Below are 17960 nucleotides of genomic sequence, written 5' to 3'. Positions count from 1 at the left end.
GGTGAGCACTCAGCTCAGCACCTGGCACGGAGGGTGTCAAGTGTGAGATCGAGGCTCAAATCCTGGTCCTGTCACTTACTCGTGTGACCTTAATCCCCGTGCCTCTGCCTTCCCATCTACAAAATGGGGATGTGTAAAAAGTACATACCCAAGTGATTGTGAGGCCGAAACAAGTCATTTCATGCACGTGGGCCCAGAACTGTAACCAGTCCAAGTGCCTCTGCCTCTCTGGAGGGGTCTCTGAGCTACCATCCAGACTCCAGGACAGGAGCGTGGGCTGGGCACGAGCATGGCATCAGGTGGAATCATTCATTCATTCATTCATTCCCTCACTTCTCAGATGCATACCCCTGAGCCTGGCTCACAGGGCCTCAGAGCTGCCCATGAGCATCTAGCTGCCTCACCTGCCCACGAGTGACCTGAGCAAGTCACATCCCCTCACTGGGCCTCGGTTTCTCCAGCTGTAAAATGGGGCTGACTCTGCCTGCCTCACAGAGCTGCTTCGAGGGTGAAGTGAGAGCTGGTCTGAAGGCACCAACAGGGCGCCTGGTGCTCAGAAGGCACTCAGAGCACGTGAACGTCCCCCTGCCCCTATCCCTGCCCTCCTGAGGAAGTAGCTGCCCCAGGCCTTGGCCCCGAGGCCCTGGACCCACCCTGGCTCCTCAGAGAGGCAAAGTTAGAGGCTGCAGGGGCACCGGGCCCAGGACACAGCCAGAGCTCACGGGCAACGGTGAATGCGGGTCACTCATTCACTTACGAACTCAACAAACCTTTACTGAGCGCCTACTGTGTGCAGACCCTTCACGCAATTTTCACAATTCCCAGACATGACTGACCGTGCTTTCTGGCTGGGCCACACGGTGACAAGGACACATGGGGATCCAAACCCGGCCCGGCCTGGCTCCCTGGCCCACGGTCCTTCTAAGGCGCCTGGAACCCACGCACAGGAATGGGCTGGGGTCTTCAGCTCTCGGTGAGCCCCTTGCCCCCAACTCTCGGAAGGCTCAGGTCTCAGTGGAAAGCAGCAGCCACCTGGACATTTGCTGTGCCAGGCACCAGCCAGAGCCCTTGACGCACCCCAACCTGGGGACCTCCCAGCATCCTGTGAGCCAGCCTCGCTGATCGTCAACCCCACTGGCTTTCATGTTTAACATACTGTGGACTCGCGTCCAGGCGGGGGAAGTGGTGTTCAGTGAATCGCGGGGGCTGCCCAGCTCGCTACTGTGTCAGTGCGATGCAGGTCACAATGTTCCACGAGGTTGTTTCAGGGACTTCCAGTTGAGAGCAGCATTTATTCTCTTCTGCTTGCTTTCCTGCAAGTAACATTGACGATTTTCATAATGGCAACGGAAAGCAAAGCCTTATTATATGGAAAATTGGCAGACAGTGAGAGGGGATCTGGCTGCTCCTTCCTGGGGCTGTGGCTGTGCCCTGCGGCAGCCTGGATGGGTTGTCGGGGGTGCTGGCCCCGCTCCGACCTCTGTCCCGCAAGTCACACTGCTGCATTTATCTGGGCCATGTCAGCCTCTTAGGAAGTCTCCAGGCTCCCCAAGAGCAGCTCCATAAGCCACCTAAAAAACGTCCTTTCTGGTGGGGCGTGGTGGCTCATACCTGTAATCCCAACACTTTGGGAGGTTGAGGTGGGTGGATCGCGAGGTCAGGAGTTTGAGACCAAGCCTGGCCAGCATGGTGAAACCCTGTCTCTACTAAAAATACAAAAAACTAGCAGGTTGTGGTGGGCACACTCCTGTACTCCCAGCTACTTGGCAGGCTGAGGCAGGAGAATTGCTTGAACCCGGGAGGCGGAGGTTGTAGTGAGCTGAGATGGCGCCACTGCACTCCAGCCTGGGTGACAGGGCGAGACTCTGTCTCAGAAAAAAAAACCCCAAACAAGCAAACAAACAAAAAACCCCACATCCTTACTGGAGAGGGATGTATCACTCAGGGTTTAACGTGCTAAAGGGCTTTTTCTGTGTGCGTGTGTGAAGGTCTCACTTTGTCACCCAGGCTGGAGTGCAGTGGTGCAATCTTGGCTCACTGCTGTCTCATCCTCCTGGGCTCAAGCAATTCTCCCACCTTAGCCCCCTGAATAGCTGGGCTATAGGTGTGCACCACCACACCAGGCTAATTTTTGAAATTTTTTGTAGAGACGGGGGTCTCACTATGCAGCTTAGGTTGGTCTTGAACTCCTGAGCTCAAGTGATCCTCCTTGGCCTCCCAAAGTGCTGGGACTGCAGGTGTGAGCCACTGTGCCCAGCCCTCTCCAGGGGTTTTGAGTAGGAGACACTGAGTGTGGGAATTGGTGGCACAGCGCAGGTGATGGAAGAGCCCGGGATGGGCAACCATAGCAACTGCCACCACCCCCAGGCCTAGAGGGACATGGGGAGGAAGAGCTGTCACCAGGCCCCAGAGGGTTGGGATCCCCCAGGGAAACTGAGAAGCTTGGGGGGCCCAATCTTCGGGCACTGGGACCGTACAGGAGTCTGGTCTCTGCCAAAAGTGCCTCCAGAGCCCCGGGCAGGCAGTGAGAGCAGAAGTCCCGGCTTCTCTCCTCCCGCCTCATCTTCTGCCTTTGCTCCCCACTGGCTGAATCTAATCAGAAGCCAAAGGCGAGGGGTCCTGGTGCTCAGGTGTCTGAAGGCTCTCGTCTCCTGCGGCAGTCACATCCCGACTCCATGTCTGCACAGCTCCGGGGGTGCTTTTTTCTTGCTAACCTGAGGCTGAAAGCTCCTGTGTTCCAAATTCATATGGTGCCACCATGTGGGACCTTAAAAAGACCCAAGCTGCTCCTTACTATACGGGGTGTTTGTATTTGTGTCCTTTGTGTTGGGTTAAAAAAAAATGAAATGAATTTTAATAAAGCAATGTAAAATGAAAAGCTGCAAACAGGCTGGGCACAGTGGCTCACTCCTGAAATCCCAGCGCTTTGGGAGGCCGCGGTGGGTGGACCACTTGAGGCCAGTCTGAGCAACATAGTGAGACCCTCTCTCTACCAAAAATACAGAAATTAGTTGAGTGCGTTGGCTCACGCCTGTAGTCCCAGCTACTTGGGAGGCTGAGGCAGGAGAATTGCTTGAACCTGGGAGGCAGAGGCTGCAGTGAGCCAAGATAATGCCACTGTACTCCAGCCTGGGTGACGGAGCGACATTTGGTCTTAAAATAAAATGAAAGCTACAAACAGACCACGGAAGTAGTCCACAGGTAATAAGGTTTAAATTAAATAATTCTGGAACCTTAAACTATAGAGTAACCTCATTTCTAGGCATGGACCAGGAGCTCGCAGTAATCCTGCAGTACCTATGAAGTACGAGCCAGGTGTGGTGGCTCACGCCTGTAATCCCAGCACTTTGGGGGGCTGAGGCGGGAGGATCACTTGAGCCCAGGCATTTGAGACCAGCCTGAGCAACATAGTGAGACCTGGTCTCTACAAAAAATACAAAATGAGCTGGATGCAGGGGTGAGCACCTGTCGTCCCAGCTACTTGGGACGATCACTTGAGGAGGATCACTTGAGGCCAGGCGGTCAAGGATGCAGGGACTGTTGGTCAGACACTGCACTCCAGCCTGGGTGATAGAGGGACACCCTGTCTCAAAAAGAAAAAAGGCCAGGCATGGTGGCTCACGCCTGTAATCCCAGCACTTTGGGGGGGCTGAGGCAGGTGGATCACCTGAGGTCAGGAGTTTGAGACCAGCCTGGGCCAACATGGTGAAACCCTGGCTATACTAAAAATACAAAAATTAGCCCGGTGTGGGGGCACACACCTGTAATCTCAGCTACACAGGAGGCTGAGGCAGGAGAATTACACTTTCTCATTTTGCTGTGTGATGACGCCGGCATCTGCTCTCTGAGAACAGCCCCACTGAAACCCTACTCTCCCACCTCCTGCCTGCCCCAGCGCCTCAGGCCCTCTGCTGCTCCTTTCCACTCTCTCACTTCCAGCCACTCGCCTGCATCAATCCACCTGTCTGTTCCCCACAGCTGCACTCGAGTATCATGGCCTGGAGCAAGTTGTACCTCCTGCAAGCCTGAAGCCGCTGCAGATTCATACCTCCCTCCCCTGGCCCTCCAGCTTCCCAGCAATCCTTGGGGAGCCGGAGGTGTCATCCAGTCTCTCGTGCATCTGTCCAGTCACATGTATTGATCACTCAGTCAGTGCCCAGCGCCATCCTCTGCATGTGGGAGGATGTATCTGGAGAGCAGTGGGCAGAAGGGGGTGCACCGGGAGGGCACGGAAATCCAGAAGGGAAGTGGAGGGGCTGCATTCTCTGCAGGGACGGCCTTTTGCTTCTGAGAGCTGAGTGGGAAGGAAGGCACCTGGGAGGAGCAGAAGGAAGAGCACTCAAACCAGAAGGAATCGAGGGGCGAGAGAATCTGAATATTTTCTGGATATTTTCAAAAGTGGCCCGGTGGTTCCAAGCAGGTGGACAGCCAGTGCCTTAGAGTGTGGCCCCACCATGGGCTTCCGAGACAGCCCTGGATCCGGTTCCCAGTTGGACGGGGGCAAGCACCTGTTGGCCCCACTGCAGGGTGGTGGCGGGGCTCCCCATGTAGTCCACCTCCCAAGACCCCACCCAAGCTCCCACTTGCACAGCCCAAACTGGAGCAGGATGGGGACATGGGAGGTGGGCTCTGGCTGTAGCGTCCTGCTGTGGGAGGTGTGGTGCCACTGGTGATGCTAGTGTCCCTGCAGGCTTGGAGGTGGGGCTCGGATGACTCAGGAAACCCTGAGAGGAGCTTAAGATGAACCTGGCACTTTCTCAAGGTTTTGGATTAACTCAGTAATTCTGACATGGCCCCAGGGATCGCCCTGAGTATTCGTTTTGCAGTTGAGGAAAACGAGGCACAAAGAAATGGAGTTAATTTCTAAAGTCATAGGGCCAGGAAGTGGCTGAGCAGGGATTCAAACTCGTTCCCCACACCCGGGAGGGCACACACAGGCACTCCTCTGCACACACACTCACTCACACACACACACACACACACACACAGACACACGTGCTCAGTCGCACACTTGTCCTGGAGGAGGCGGCCCGCGGGGCGGGACGGGGCGGGACAGGGCGGGGCGGGGGCAGGTCACGGCCCCTGGGAGGAAGTGGCCGGGCGGTCGCAGGGGCTCCGGGGCCACCGCCGTGAGTCCTCAGTTGCTCGGGCCATGGAGGCGGAGCCGCCGCTCTACCCGATGGCTGGAGCCGCGGCGTCTCAAGAAGACGAGGACCGGCTCGGGGTCCCGGATGGGCCCGAGGCCCCGGTGAGCCGGGACTCTGAGCGCGAGGAGAGGGGGTCCCCGGAGGGCCAGGGTTTCCCGGGCGGGGGTGGGGGCGGGCCGGGGGGCGGCGGGCGCCGGGGAGGCGCGGGGTCTGGGCGCGAGCCGGGGTGCGAGCGGCGTGCGTGGCCCGCAGCTGGACGAGCTGGTGGGCGCGTACCCCAACTACAACGAGGAGGAGGAGGAGCGCCGCTACTACCGCCGCAAGCGCCTGGGCGTGCTCAAGAACGTGCTGGCGGCCAGCGCCGGGGGCATGCTCACCTACGGCGTCTACCTGGGTAGGTGCCCGCGGGGACCCGGGGCCGCCCCGCCCGCTCCCAGCCCGGCCGGAGAAACAGAAACCGCGGGCCGCCGCCTCCCGCGCGCTCTCACTTCCCCTCCGCCGCCCTCGCAGCGGCAGCCGCGGACGCCCACGGCGGGGGTGGGGTGGGGGTCCCCGCCAGAGCCTCGGCGTGTGTGGGGGGGCGGGCTCCGGGACAGACCCGCCGCCTTCGGGACTGGAGGCCGGCGGAGCCAGGCGGGTCGGGGTCTGGGCTCCGTTACCCGAGGGGCTGGCAGAAGGCGAGGCGCGGCCCGAGACCCCTCGCTGTTCTGGGGGCGCTGCCAGCGGGGATGCCTTTGGGGCTGGAGCTCCCTGCGAGGCCTGCCTGCCAGGCTCCCGGCTCCACGCGCTCCGGGCCGCGTCCCCAGGCCTCCTGCAGATGCAGCTGATCCTGCACTACGACGAGACCTACCGCGAGGTGAAGTACGGCAACATGGGGCTGCCCGACATCGACAGCAAGATGCTCATGGGCATCAACGTGACGCCCATCGCCGCCCTGCTCTACACGCCGGTGCTCATCAGGTGGGCACGGCTTTCCCGCGGGACGCTGCGGCACCCCGATTGCGGAGGAGTGCGGAGGCCGGCGGGCCCGGAGGTGCCCAGCTGCCAGGGTGTTTGTGGTGGGAGGGGCAGGCGAGAGGTTTTTTATACCCGGAAGCCTGAGAGTGAAGGGGGTGAAACTTGGATTTGGGGAAGAAAACAGGAACTTTGCCTCGGGGCACATTTGGTTTCCAGCCACAGATTCTCACGGACCGAGCTCCCTCCCAGCTTGCCTGGGCCCCACGTGGCATCCTCCTCCTGGTCCTTGGAAGCCTCTCAGAGCTACTGTGGCCTTCTGGGTTTTGGGGCTGTGGAGTTAGGGGTTTCTGATGGGTCAGCAAAGTCCGGGCACCCATGCCTGGCCCAGTGACTGTGACTGATGCTGAGGGGGTGTTTCTCACAGACAGAAGCGTGGCTGGGCAGGTGCCCCGGGAGGTCCACCTGGTCTCAAATGGCGAATTTGAGTTCCCTCGTCTTAAAAAAAAACCCATAACTCAATTTTTAATAAATATGAAGATTTAAAAAATCCCCAGTTGCAGGAGCAGGATTAAAATATAACTGGGCTGGCTGAGGTGGCTCATGCCTGTAATCCTAGCACTTTGGGAGGCCTAGGAGAGCAGATCACGAGGTCAGGAGTTCAAGACCAGCCTGACCAACATGGTGAAACCCTGTCTCTACTAAAAATTCCAAAAAAATTAGCCAGGCGTGATGGCAGGTGCCTGTAATCCCAGCTAGTCAGGGGGCTGAGGCAGGAGAATTGCTTTAACCCAGGTGGCAGAGATTACAGAGAGCTGAGATCATGCCACAGCCTGGGCGACAGAACTAGACTTGGTCTCAAAAAAAAGAAAAAAAGGTTAACAATAACTGAAATCAGACAAAAGAAACCCTGCCTAAGCCCTCCAGGAAATCGGCTGCCCATGCTGTCCCCCCAGCATGCGTGTATTACATTCACATACTTGTCCCCGAGCACACGTGTGTGCATGCACATGCCTGTGTGTGTGCATATATAAGCAGACAAGGTTCACTTTTGCTTGCTTACTCTTTTTTTTGAGACAGTCTTGCTCTGTCACCCAGGCTGCGGCGCAGTAGTTCAATCTTGGCTCACTGCAAGCTCTGCCTCCCAGCCTCAAGCGATTCTCCTGCCAAAGCCCCACGAGGACCTGGGATTACAGGCGCCCGCTCCGACACCTAGCTAATTTTTAGACTTTTAGTAGAGATGGGGTTTTACCTTGTTGGCCAGGCTGATCTTGAACTCCTGACCTCAAGTGATCCCCTGCCTCGGCCTCCCAAAGTGCTGGGATTACAGGTGTGAGCCACCGTGCCCGGCGCTTGCACTGAGTATGTCTCAGCCTCCCTACGGCCCTCACAGTTAGGACTTTGCAATGGTGGCATCTTCTGCAGATGAGGAACCATGTGGCTCGGAATTGGACATTGCAGCTCCTCTGTGCTTGCAGCTGTCTCCTTCTTTTTCAATTATGTGTTTATTATTATTATTTGGGACGGTCTCACTACGTCACCCAGGTCAGAGTGCAGTGGCACGAACACAGCTCACTGGATCCTCAACCCCCACATACATCAGGCTCAAGCAATCCTCCTGCCTCAGCCTCTGAAGTAACTGTGCCTACAGGCACATGCCATCACACCTGGCTAATTTTTAAATGACTGGTCTCTAATTCACCCACGTCAGTCCCCCAAAGTGTTGAGATTACAGGTCTGAGCCACTGGGCCCGGCGCTCCCCTCATTTTTTAAACAGTTATTTTTCCTAGGATAAATCTTCAACAATGTCTTTACTAGGTCAAGGCCACACGAAAGGCTTTATGGCTTCTGAAACCTATCACTTTTACTAACAGCAGAGAACTCTTGTCTCCTGTGTGCTGGGCACTTTGTAAGTGCAGTTTCATTCCCAAGAGTTTGCAGATGCTGCCCTCATGGATGTGAAGAAACCATGTTTTTAAGCAACTCGCCTAGGTCCCACAGGCAGTAACTGGCAGACTGGAGGTTTGAACCTGGCAGAGGGACTCAAGTCCACATGTTCACCCCGTGCCAAAACTACCGAGCTGGTTTTAAAAGGGTTATGCCAGTGTGCATGACCGCTGACTCTATGTGCCACTTTTTTTTTGAGATGCAGTCTCTGTTGCCCAGGCTGGAGTGCAGTGGTGCGACCTCGGCTCACTGCGACCTCTTGCAACCTCTGTCTCCTCGGTTCGAGTGATTCTCCTGTCTCCGCCTCTTAAGTAGCTGGGATTACAGGTGCACACCACCACACCTGGCTAATTTTTGTATTTAAAATTTTTTTTTTTTGAGATGGAGTCTCACTCTGTCGCCCAGGCTGGAGTGCAGTGGCTTGATCTCAGCTCACTGCAACGGGTTCAAACAATTCTGCCTCAGCCTCCGGAGTAGCTGGGACTACAGGCGTGCGCCACCAGGCCCAGCTAATTTTTTGTATTTTTAGTAAAGATGGGGTATCAACATGCTGGCCAGGCTGGTCTCGAGCTCCTGACCTCTTGATCCACCTACGTCAGCCTCCCAAAGTGCTGGGATTACAGGTGTGCGCCACTGTGCCTGGCCCTGTATTTTTAATAGAGACAGGGTTTCACCATGTTGGTCAGGCTGGTCTCAAACTTCTGACCTCGGGTGATCCACCCACTCCACCTCCCAAAGTGCTGGGATTGCAGGCATGAGCCGCTGTGCTCAGCCTCTTATGTGCCACTTTTAAATCACATCCTCACCAGTGGTGAATGCAGTTTTACTGACATTTTTACTTCAGGAGCGCAAATACAGAAAACCTGAAGATACCAGGAGTGGTGTTTGGCCTCATCAGCCTCCATGGTCCGATTGGGCCCTCATCCTGTCACTCACCAAGCCTCTTCTTTCGTCACTGTGTGACCCTTTCCCAGACCCAGAGAAGAGGAAACTTCCCAACTGACCTCCGTGGATCATAAGAGCAGTGGGCTGGAGGCAGGGGCACCAGGACTGGGCTCTGTAGCTCCCGCCGTGGGGCCTCTTCCTCCCTCTTCTCCCTGCCTGAGTCAAGCCCCTGGGAGGTGTCCCTGCGCTCTGCAGCCACAGTACACGAGCTTGGTAGGAGAAGGGGGAATGGAGAGTCAGAGATCCCAGAACACGAACGAGGGCTGGTTATTCCAATGGGCGGCTCTCCATCCTCACAGTGGTGATGAGAGGCCTGTGGTTTGGGGTCTGTGCCCATATCACTGCTGGGAAAACTGAGTACAGTAGCTCACCCGCGGCCACTCAGTAAGTCTGTGTCTGAGATTCCATCTCAGGGCCCTCGACTCCCTCTACCTCACACAGCCCTGTGAGCTGGGACCTGCGGTGGTGGCCCCGTTTGGCTTCAGGCCACAGTGTCTGGCAGGCCGTGGTGCCAGCATCTCTCCCACTGTCTGCAGGTTTTTTGGAACCAAGTGGATGATGTTCTTGGCCGTGGGCATCTACGCCCTCTTTGTCTCCACCAACTACTGGGAGCGCTACTACACACTTGTGCCCTCGGCTGTGGCCCTGGGCATGGCCATCGTGCCTCTTTGGGCTTCCATGGGCAACTACATCACCAGGTGAGCCTGGTGGGCAGTGGAGCAGGAGGCTGGAGACCTGGCCAAGCATCCACTTTATTGCTGACTTTGGGGGACCACGGGCAAGCCCCTTTCGCCCTCTGGGCCTCAGTTTTCCTGTCTGTGAGACACTGGGGCTGGTGTGCCCCTAGCTCTGGGTGCAGGACACTCAGGAGTGGCACAGGTCGGGCTGGGGAGAGCCTTCTCTCCTTTGTGGTCCAGGATGGCACAGAAGTACCACGAGTACTCCCACTACAAGGAGCAGGATGGGCAGGAGCCGAAGCAGCGCCCTCCGCGGGGCTCCCACGCACCCTATCTCCTGGTCTTCCAAGCCATCTTCTACAGTTTCTTCCATGTGAGTGCCATGTGGGCATTGTCGGGTGGCAGGGGCAGGCCCACACATTGGAGCCCATCCCACACTCTCAACCCTCTAGTCCCACTTTCCTTTCTTTTATTATTATTATTATTATTATTATTTTGAGATAGAGTTAAGCACTGGAGGGCAATGGCGGGATCTCGGCTCACTACAACCTCTGCCTCTCGGGTTCAAGCGATTCTCCTGCCTCAGCCTCCTGAGTAGCTGGGATAACAGGCATGAACCACCACGCCCAGCTAATTTTGTACTTTTAGTAGAGACGTGGTTTCTCCATGTTGGTCAGGCTGGTCTCAAACTCCCGACCTCAGGTGATCCACCTGCCTCTGCCTCCCAAAGTGCTGGGATTACAGGCATGAGCCACCGCGCTGGGCTATTATTATTTTTAAGAGACTTGTTCTCACTATGTTGCCCAGCTGGCTTTGAACTCCTGGGCTCCAGTGATCCTCCCACTTTGGCCTCCCAAGTAGCTGGGACTACATGCGCACACCCTTGTATTTGCCCTTCATTTCTTTTTCTTTTTTTGGGCGGAGGGGTGGACAGGGTCTTGCTCTGTTGCCCAGGCTGGAGCGCAGTCATGGCTCACTGCAACCTTGAACTCAGTTCAAGTGATCCTCCTACCTCAGCCTTCTCAGTAGCTGGCATCACACGTGTATGCTATCACACCCGGCTAATTTTTTATTTTTGTAGAGATGGGGTCTTGCTATGCTGCCCAGGCTGCCCATCTTCCTTTCTTGAGCCCATTCCAGCTTGCTCATCCACGGAGACGAGACTTCATCCGTCCCCGTCCACACTGCAAGCCAGGAGGAGATCTTCCTCACTGGGCAGCCCTGTAACCAGGCTATTCCCAGAACTGGGAAGGCCCCTGCTCCCCTAAGGCTGCCCCTAGACCCCTCCCCAGACCATGCCTGTGTCCCCTGCCTGGCTCTGTGCCTGAGTCTGGTCTCAACTGCCCTTGTGTCCGCAGCTGAGCTTCGCCTGCGCCCAGCTGCCAATGATTTATTTCCTGAACCATTACCTATATGACCTGAACCACACACTGTACAACGTGCAGAGCTGCGGTTAGTACTTGTGGGGGTTGGGGAGGAGTCCTCAAAGCCTGCTTACTTCCCCAGCAGACACTGGGCCCTCACTCACAGGATCTGGGGCTAGCCCAGCGCCCCACGGCTCTGGTGGGCAAGGTACAGGGCCCTGTAGGAGTCCGTTGTTAGGACATCTGACCCAGCCATGATAGCGGATGAGCAGGGAAGACTGCCTGGAGGAGGCGCCATCTGGGTTGAGGGTGCCAGTGAGATACCTCCTGGGGCCAAGCTAACAGTCAGCTCAGTCAGTGAAGGGGGTGTGTATGGAAATGTGAGGTCAACTGAGCCTTGTGGCAATAGGGTGGGAAGCAGGGGAAAGATGCCCGTCTGCTGTGGCACACCCAGCCCCAGTGGCCCTAACCTCCAAACTGCCCTGGAAGGAGCTCTGCCCTTGCTGGCACTCTCCTCCCCCTCCACTGCGCCTCCACAGCCCACTGGGCTGCATTTTCTGGTGGCTGGATTGACAGTGTGCCCTACTCCCTCCTCACGGTGCCCCCACCAACACTTTTCCCAGGCACTAACAGCCACGGCATCCTCAGCGGCTTCAACAAAACGGTTCTGCGGACGCTCCCGCGGAGTGGAAACCTCATTGTGGTGGAGAGCGTGCTCATGGCGGTGGCCTTCCTGGCCATGCTGCTGGTGCGACCTGGGATGGGGGCAGGACAGAGTCAGTGAACTAGAACCTGGGGGTCTGGGGACCGAGTGCGCGAGAAAGCGTCTGGACCCGATGGCGTGGCCGGGTTGGGTTGTGGCCTCGGGGCGGGCGGTAGGCCTAGGGGATCGATCTGAGTTGGGGAGCTAGGGCTGAGTCCTGCGGAGGGCCATGAGGCTCGGAGGTGGGGGCTGAGGCTTGTGGTCCGAGGCAGGGGTGGGAATCCAGAGGCCAGCGGGAGGAGGGAACAGGCTTGGTCCACAGTTTCGAGCTGGAGACAAGATCTTAGAGGACTGACTGAGACTTGTGAGGGGGTTGGGGAAGGGACCCAGGGTCCAGGGCTGGAAGATGTGGCTCAAACCTGGGGCGGTACCGGAAGGCAGACCTAAGGCGTTGGGGGCATGGCTGCAGCCTGGCCATGGGAGACGAGGCCAAATCTGTGGCTGTGTCAGGGCGGGGCCTAGCTCTGGGAGGCGGGGCTGAGGTCTGTGGGTGTGTCCGAGGGGCGGGGGCTAGCCTGGAAGGCGGGGCTGAGAAACTGGGCTGAAGTCTATGGGTTTGTCTGATTGTGAGATGTGAAGTTGTGTGTATGTGAGGCAGAGGGGATGGGGCCTTGGGCTGGGAGGCAAGACCACAGTCTTTGGGAGTGCAGAGGCGTGGCTTTGTGGTGAGAGGCGGGACCTTGAGCTGGGCTGAGGCCAGGCCAGGGCCTGTGGGTGTGTCTGGGGAGCGGGGCCCTGGGCTGGGGGACGGGGCCCTGGGCTGGACCCAGGCAAATCCAAGGGCTGTGGGTGTGTCTGAGGGGCGGGGCCGAGGGCTAGAAGACGGGGCGGAGCGCTGGGGCAAGGCCCAGGTTTGTGGTGCTTCTGAAGGGCCTGGAGGCCAGGCCTGTGTCTGGGCCTGGCTCTGGGCCTGGCTGGCTGCCCCTTCAAGTCAAGGATTCACAGGTGCTGGGTTTGTGCGGCGCAGCTTACCGGCCCACGGAGGAGATCGATCTGCGCAGCGTGGGCTGGGGCAACATCTTCCAGCTGCCCTTCAAGCACGTGCGTGACTACCGCCTGCGCCATCTCGTGCCTTTCTTTATCTACAGCGGCTTCGAGGTGCTCTTTGCCTGCACTGGTATCGCCTTGGTAGGTACTGCAGGGATTGCCCGATAAAAGACAAGGTAGCCAGGTAAATTTGAACTCAAGTAAACAACGAGTAATTTTTCATTACGTGTCTAAGTGTGTATACATATGTCCCAAATATCCCCCTCCTGCTCTCTCTTCTCTCTCTTGCCCCCATCCCCCCTTTACCTTGGGTAAGTTTTTTATTTTCTCTGAATTGAAATGGGATGGCAAACACAAGGTACAGCCCGTGGGGACACCCCAAGCATTTTCTCACCGTGATCTTAGAACCTTACCCTGAGCCTTGGAGGGAGGTCGGGCAGTTGAGGGAGGGCAGGGCGTGGCCTAAGGAACATCTCTTATGGGGAGGGCTGAGGCTGGGGCCTGGGCTGTCTGGCATCCAACACTCACCCCCTGTCTCCCCAGGGCTATGGAGTGTGCTCCGTGGGGCTGGAGCGGCTGGCTTACCTCCTCGTGGCTTACGGCCTGGGTGCCTCAGCGGCCTCCTTCCTGGGCCTGCTGGGGCTGTGGCTGCCACGCCCGGTGCCCCTGGTGGCTGGGGCAGGAGTGCACCTGCTGCTCACCTTCGTCCTCTTTTTCTGGGCCCCCATGCCTCGGGCCCTGCAGCACAGCTGGATACTCTATGTGGCAGCTGCCCTTTGGGGTGTGGGCAGTGCCCTGAACAAGACTGGACTTAGCAGTGAGTATACCTTCGGGCCCTGGGGAGGCGGGGCAGGGGGTTTTATGGCTATCTCTAGGTGGATGGCTGGACATAGACATCTTAGGGACAGATATGGGGTCCTGTGGTCACATAGTGTCCTGTGGGCATGGCAGAGGGAGTTGGGGCTTCCTGTGGTCACTCCAGGGGTGGAAGAGAAATCTCATGGACACAGTGGGGACAGATGGGTAGCTTTTTGGGCACCCTGGAGATAGGCATGGGAGTTCCATACCATGGGCATTTTGTTAGTACCCCAGGGTGGGCACAAGTCCCCGTCAACACTGGAAGGTCAGTGTGGAATCTTGTGCCTGCACAAGATAGGTGTGAGGTTCTGTGGACACCCCTTAGGGACAGTGTGAAAACACATCAGGATTCTTCTTTTCACACCACAGGAGAGGCTTACCTTGCCATAGTTTTTATGACACTGGGAGCATGGGCAGGAGCAAGTGGCCTTGTGTACACCCAGGGCATAGATACAGACATGGGCCTTTGTATAGAGAGGAGCTGGCATGCAGCCCCAACCCAGCCTGCTCAGCACCAGAGTCCAGGCCCCAGGTCTGCGCTGCTGGGGAACAGGGCCTTGTCTGCAGAAGGCAGTGGGTAGGCCCAAGTTCAGTTCTAGGTTGCTCCCTGCCCACAAGTGAGCACACACAGTGAGTGACACATGGCTAGCACACACAGGCACGGCCCTGCCAAGCATCCATGTCAGCGTCTGTTCTGATGGGCTGAAGCTGTGAACATTTTTTTCTTTTTGAGATGGAGTCTCACTCTGTTGCCCAGGCTGGAGTGCAGTGGTACAATCTTGGCTCACTGCAACCTCTGCCTCTGGGGTTCAAGCGATTCTCCTGGCTCAGCCTCCTGAGTAGCTGGGACTACAGGCACATGCCACCACGCTCAGCTAATTTTTATATTTTCTAGTAGCAATGGGGTTTCACTATATTGGCCAGGCTGGTCTCGAACTCCTGACCTCATGATCCGCCTGCCTTGGCCTCCCAAAGTGCTGTGAGTACAGGCACGAGCCATCACGCCCAGCCTGTAAACGGTTTTGAACCGTTGGGGGTGTGGAATGGCAGAGGTCAGGCTGTTGGCAGGGCAGGGGCTGGCTGGCCTCTCTGTTTGTAGTAGGGACTGGAGTCCCACACTGTGCCATAGTCTCTTGGCCATTTTGTGCAAGGATAGGCAGCTCTGGGCAGAGTCCAGCCTGGGTAGCTTGGACCCATGTTGTGCCGTCTAGGGTCTGGTCCTGGCGTCCCCTCTGCCCAGCTCCACATCTCGTCTCTTCCTCGTGAACCCCAGGGGCTCCTTGTCCCTTCACAGCAGCCCTGTGGGTTGAAATCACCCTGCAGGGCTCCAAGACAGGAGCGTGGATGTCCGGGGTGCCTGGCGATGTGTTAACAGTGGCTCCTATGACGTGGCAGGTGCCGAGCAGACTTTCTCACTTTAGAATTCCTAACAGCATGCAACAGGCACAAGCTCATCTCACCGTTGGGAAAAGTGACCCTGGGGAGTTAAGTACCCAAATCACCCGCAGGGCCGACATCTGTATCCGTCTCTCTGTACCTCTTAACCTCCAACGCACTCCACCTTACAGTCCTGAGAACGAGTGTGCATCTCCTGACTCCCAGTCCGGTGCTCTTTTCGCCCACCCTTGGGAGGACTCGTTGGGAAGGAAGCCCCCCTCCCCATGCTTAGCTTCCTTCAGGTTTGATTGGCAGAGTTTGGCAGCTGCAAACAGTTTGATCTCTTTAGCCCCGGCTGAGGAGGAGACATAGCGCCTGCATGCTTGGCACTGCACACCTGGGGCTGGGGACAGGACATGACTGAGTACAGAGCTTTCTTCTTTGGAGGCCACACATGTGTCGCAGAGTGGGACCACCTGCATCCACCCAGCCTGGAGCACCTCCTCTTTGCTTAGCGTCTGAGTGGTGTGGAGACCAGGGTCTCCACCAGGGGGCAGGCCAGGACAGCTCAGCGCTTTCTAGGCGCTCTCCAGTCCTGAGCTGGGACCCACACGGGACTTAGTCAAGCTCGTAGGTGGGAGCACCGCAGCCCCAGGCCCCAGGTGACACCTCTCCCCTGCCTGCCCCTTACTGCCTGCCCGCAGCACTCCTGGGCATCCTGTACGAAGACAAGGAGAGACAGGACTTCATCTTCACCATCTACCACTGGTGGCAGGCTGTGGCCATCTTCACCGTGTACCTGGGCTCCAGCCTGCCAATGAAGGTGAGGCTGGGCGGGGTTGGAGTCCCCATGCCCAGTGACAGGTACTTCCTTAGTCCCTGTCCTGGCTTCACAGCTTCCTAAAGGCCACAACTTCCCAAGGTAGTCTCTGAGCCAAGGCCCCATCCTGCAGCCCACTGGGTGACCCTCGACTCAGCACAGTCTGTTTGCCCATCTCTGAGGAGATTCTGTGGGGCGCATCACAGCCATTCTGTGGGCTGCTTGGTACCCTGTTCCCCAGATGTTGGGTCTGTCTCCCTTCATGGCCTGAAGGGGAGCAGGCCCCTCATGCTCTGCTCCCGAAAGATGGTGGCTCAGTCTAGCAAGTCCCAGTTGCTAAACATTTTTTAAAAATCAAATTAAAAATAGCAAGGAGTGGACTGAGCGCAGTGGCTCACGCCTGTAATCCCAGCACTTTGGGAAGCCCAGACGGGAGGATCACTTCAGGTCCAGAGTTCGAGACCATCGTGGGTAACATGGTGAAACCCTGTGTCTACTAAAAACACAAAAATTAGCTGGGCATGGTGGTGCGTGCCTGTAATCCCAGCTACTCCGGAGGCTGAGACACGAGAATCACTTGAACTTGGGAGATGGAGGTTGCAGTGAGTCAAGATTGCACCACTGCACTTCAGCCGGAAGGACAGAGCGAGACTGACTCAAAAAAACAAAACAAAACAAAAAACAGTAAGTGGGCTGGGCGCGGTGGCTCATGCCTGTAATCCCAGCACTTTGGGAGGCTGAGGCAGGCGGATCACGAGGTCAGGAGATCGAGACTATCCTGGCCAACATAGTGAAACCCTGTCTCTACTAAAGATACAAAAATTAGCCGGGCATGGTGGCGCACGCCTGTAGTCCCAACTACTCCGGAGGCAGAGGTTGCAGTGAGCTGAGATTGTGCCACTGCACTCCAGCCTGGGTGAAAGAGCAAGACTCTATCTCAAACAAAACAAAACCCCACAAATTTGTGTGTATGCACTGAGCTGTTATGTCAATCATTTCTGACTGGGCTATAGTCAAGACCCCATGAAAAGCATCACTACAGCCCACGGGTGTGTCAGCGACACAGAGTGTTCTGAGCCTGGTAAGGCAGGGCCTGTAGCCAGCACTTTATCCACACCGGCACATCCACCCCATGAGGCAAAGGGATTGGCATTCTCCCCTTACTGCGTGGGACACTGAGGTCCCCAGGGCCATGGCGACTGTAAGGGACAGTGCTGGGATGTGAGCCTCCCCTGCAGGAGGCAGCCCTGGAAGCGTGGGTGGAGGGACTGGAGAAGTTGAGGCTCCTGGAGGAGGGAGAGGCCTGGCCCAGCAAGGGGCCTAGGTGGGAAAGGCGTGGGGCAGGTGGCCGCGGGTCCCTGACATCCTTCTCCTTGCGCCCAGGCTAAGCTGGCGGTGCTGCTGGTGACGCTAGTGGCGTCCGCGGTCTCCTACCTGCGGATGGAGCAGAAGCTGCGGCGGGGCGTAGCCCCTCGCCAGCCCCGCATCCCGCGGCCCCAGCACAAGGTGCGCGGTTACCGCTACCTGGAAGAGGACAACTCTGATGAGAGCGACGCGGACGGCGAGTATGGGGACGGCGCGGAGGAGGAGGCACAGCCCGCGGAGCCTCAGCCCGGCCCGGAGCCTCAGGGACTCGGCCGCCGGCCCTGCCCCTACGAACAGGCGCTGGGGGGCGACGGGCCCGACGAGCAGTGAGGGGCGGCCTGGTCCCTGGACTCAGCCTCCCTGCTCGCCAGCCTGTTTACCACGTCTCAGGTCGGGGGCACCCCCTCCGAGTCCTTCGTTGTCTTCAAAGGCCCCTCTGTCCCCTCTCCCACGTTGGACACTCCCCTCCCAGAGCCCGGGGACGCCTCCGGGCTTCCGCAGCTCCCTCCAAGGCGGGGTGGATCCTTGGGACCCCTCGGCCAAGCACAGAGGTTCGAAAGCACAGCTGAAATCCCGCGGGCCCCCAGCACGCGCCCCAGATCCGGAGCAGGTCGGGGTCTTCTTGCACCCTGGCCCCGTTCCAGATCCCCCCAGCTCTCTGCGGCAGCCGCGGGCCGCATGTGGGTGCGCTTTGCATCTATCCGCAGGGTCCGCCGAGAGCCACGACTTTTTATAGAAAATGAGCTATGAAGAGA

The 17960-nt window shown here is 57.7% G+C and overlaps 2 protein-coding genes and 1 long non-coding RNA gene across 3 annotated transcripts in view; 1 reads left to right on the top strand and 2 right to left on the bottom strand.

Annotated features, from left to right (window-relative positions):
* Window positions 1-6204, bottom strand: part of ALDH3B1 (aldehyde dehydrogenase 3 family member B1) — a 26479-nt gene extending 20275 nt beyond the window's left edge. The window contains exons 1-2 of the mRNA XM_035263532.3: window positions 5998-6204; window positions 1157-1313 (exon numbers count right to left, since the gene is read on the bottom strand). The gene's annotated coding sequence lies outside the window, so the exon portion shown is untranslated. The remainder of the gene's footprint in view (window positions 1-1156; window positions 1314-5997) is intronic.
* On the top strand, window positions 5071-17960 carry UNC93B1 (unc-93B1 regulator of TLR signaling). The gene is made up of 11 exons (XM_035263535.3): window positions 5071-5248; window positions 5400-5541; window positions 5954-6107; window positions 9531-9692; window positions 9912-10044; window positions 11030-11123; window positions 11659-11783; window positions 12744-12926; window positions 13329-13602; window positions 15725-15843; window positions 17224-17960. The coding sequence occupies exons 1-11, from the start codon at window positions 5153-5155 to the stop codon at window positions 17533-17535; spliced, it is 1794 nt and encodes a 597-aa protein (XP_035119426.1). The 5' UTR covers window positions 5071-5152; the 3' UTR covers window positions 17536-17960.
* Window positions 10719-12237, bottom strand: LOC118145545 (uncharacterized). The gene is made up of 3 exons (XR_004730779.3): window positions 12158-12237; window positions 11667-11790; window positions 10719-10855 (listed from the first exon to the last, which is right to left on the bottom strand). It is a non-coding gene; the product is annotated as an uncharacterized LOC118145545 (long non-coding RNA).

The sequence above is a fragment of the Callithrix jacchus genome, chromosome 10, assembly GCF_049354715.1.
Source record: "Callithrix jacchus isolate 240 chromosome 10, calJac240_pri, whole genome shotgun sequence".
NCBI lineage: Eukaryota > Metazoa > Chordata > Mammalia > Primates > Cebidae > Callithrix > Callithrix jacchus.
The sequence above is the reverse complement of the archived record's forward strand: the minus strand, read 5'-3'. Positions and strand labels throughout refer to the sequence as shown.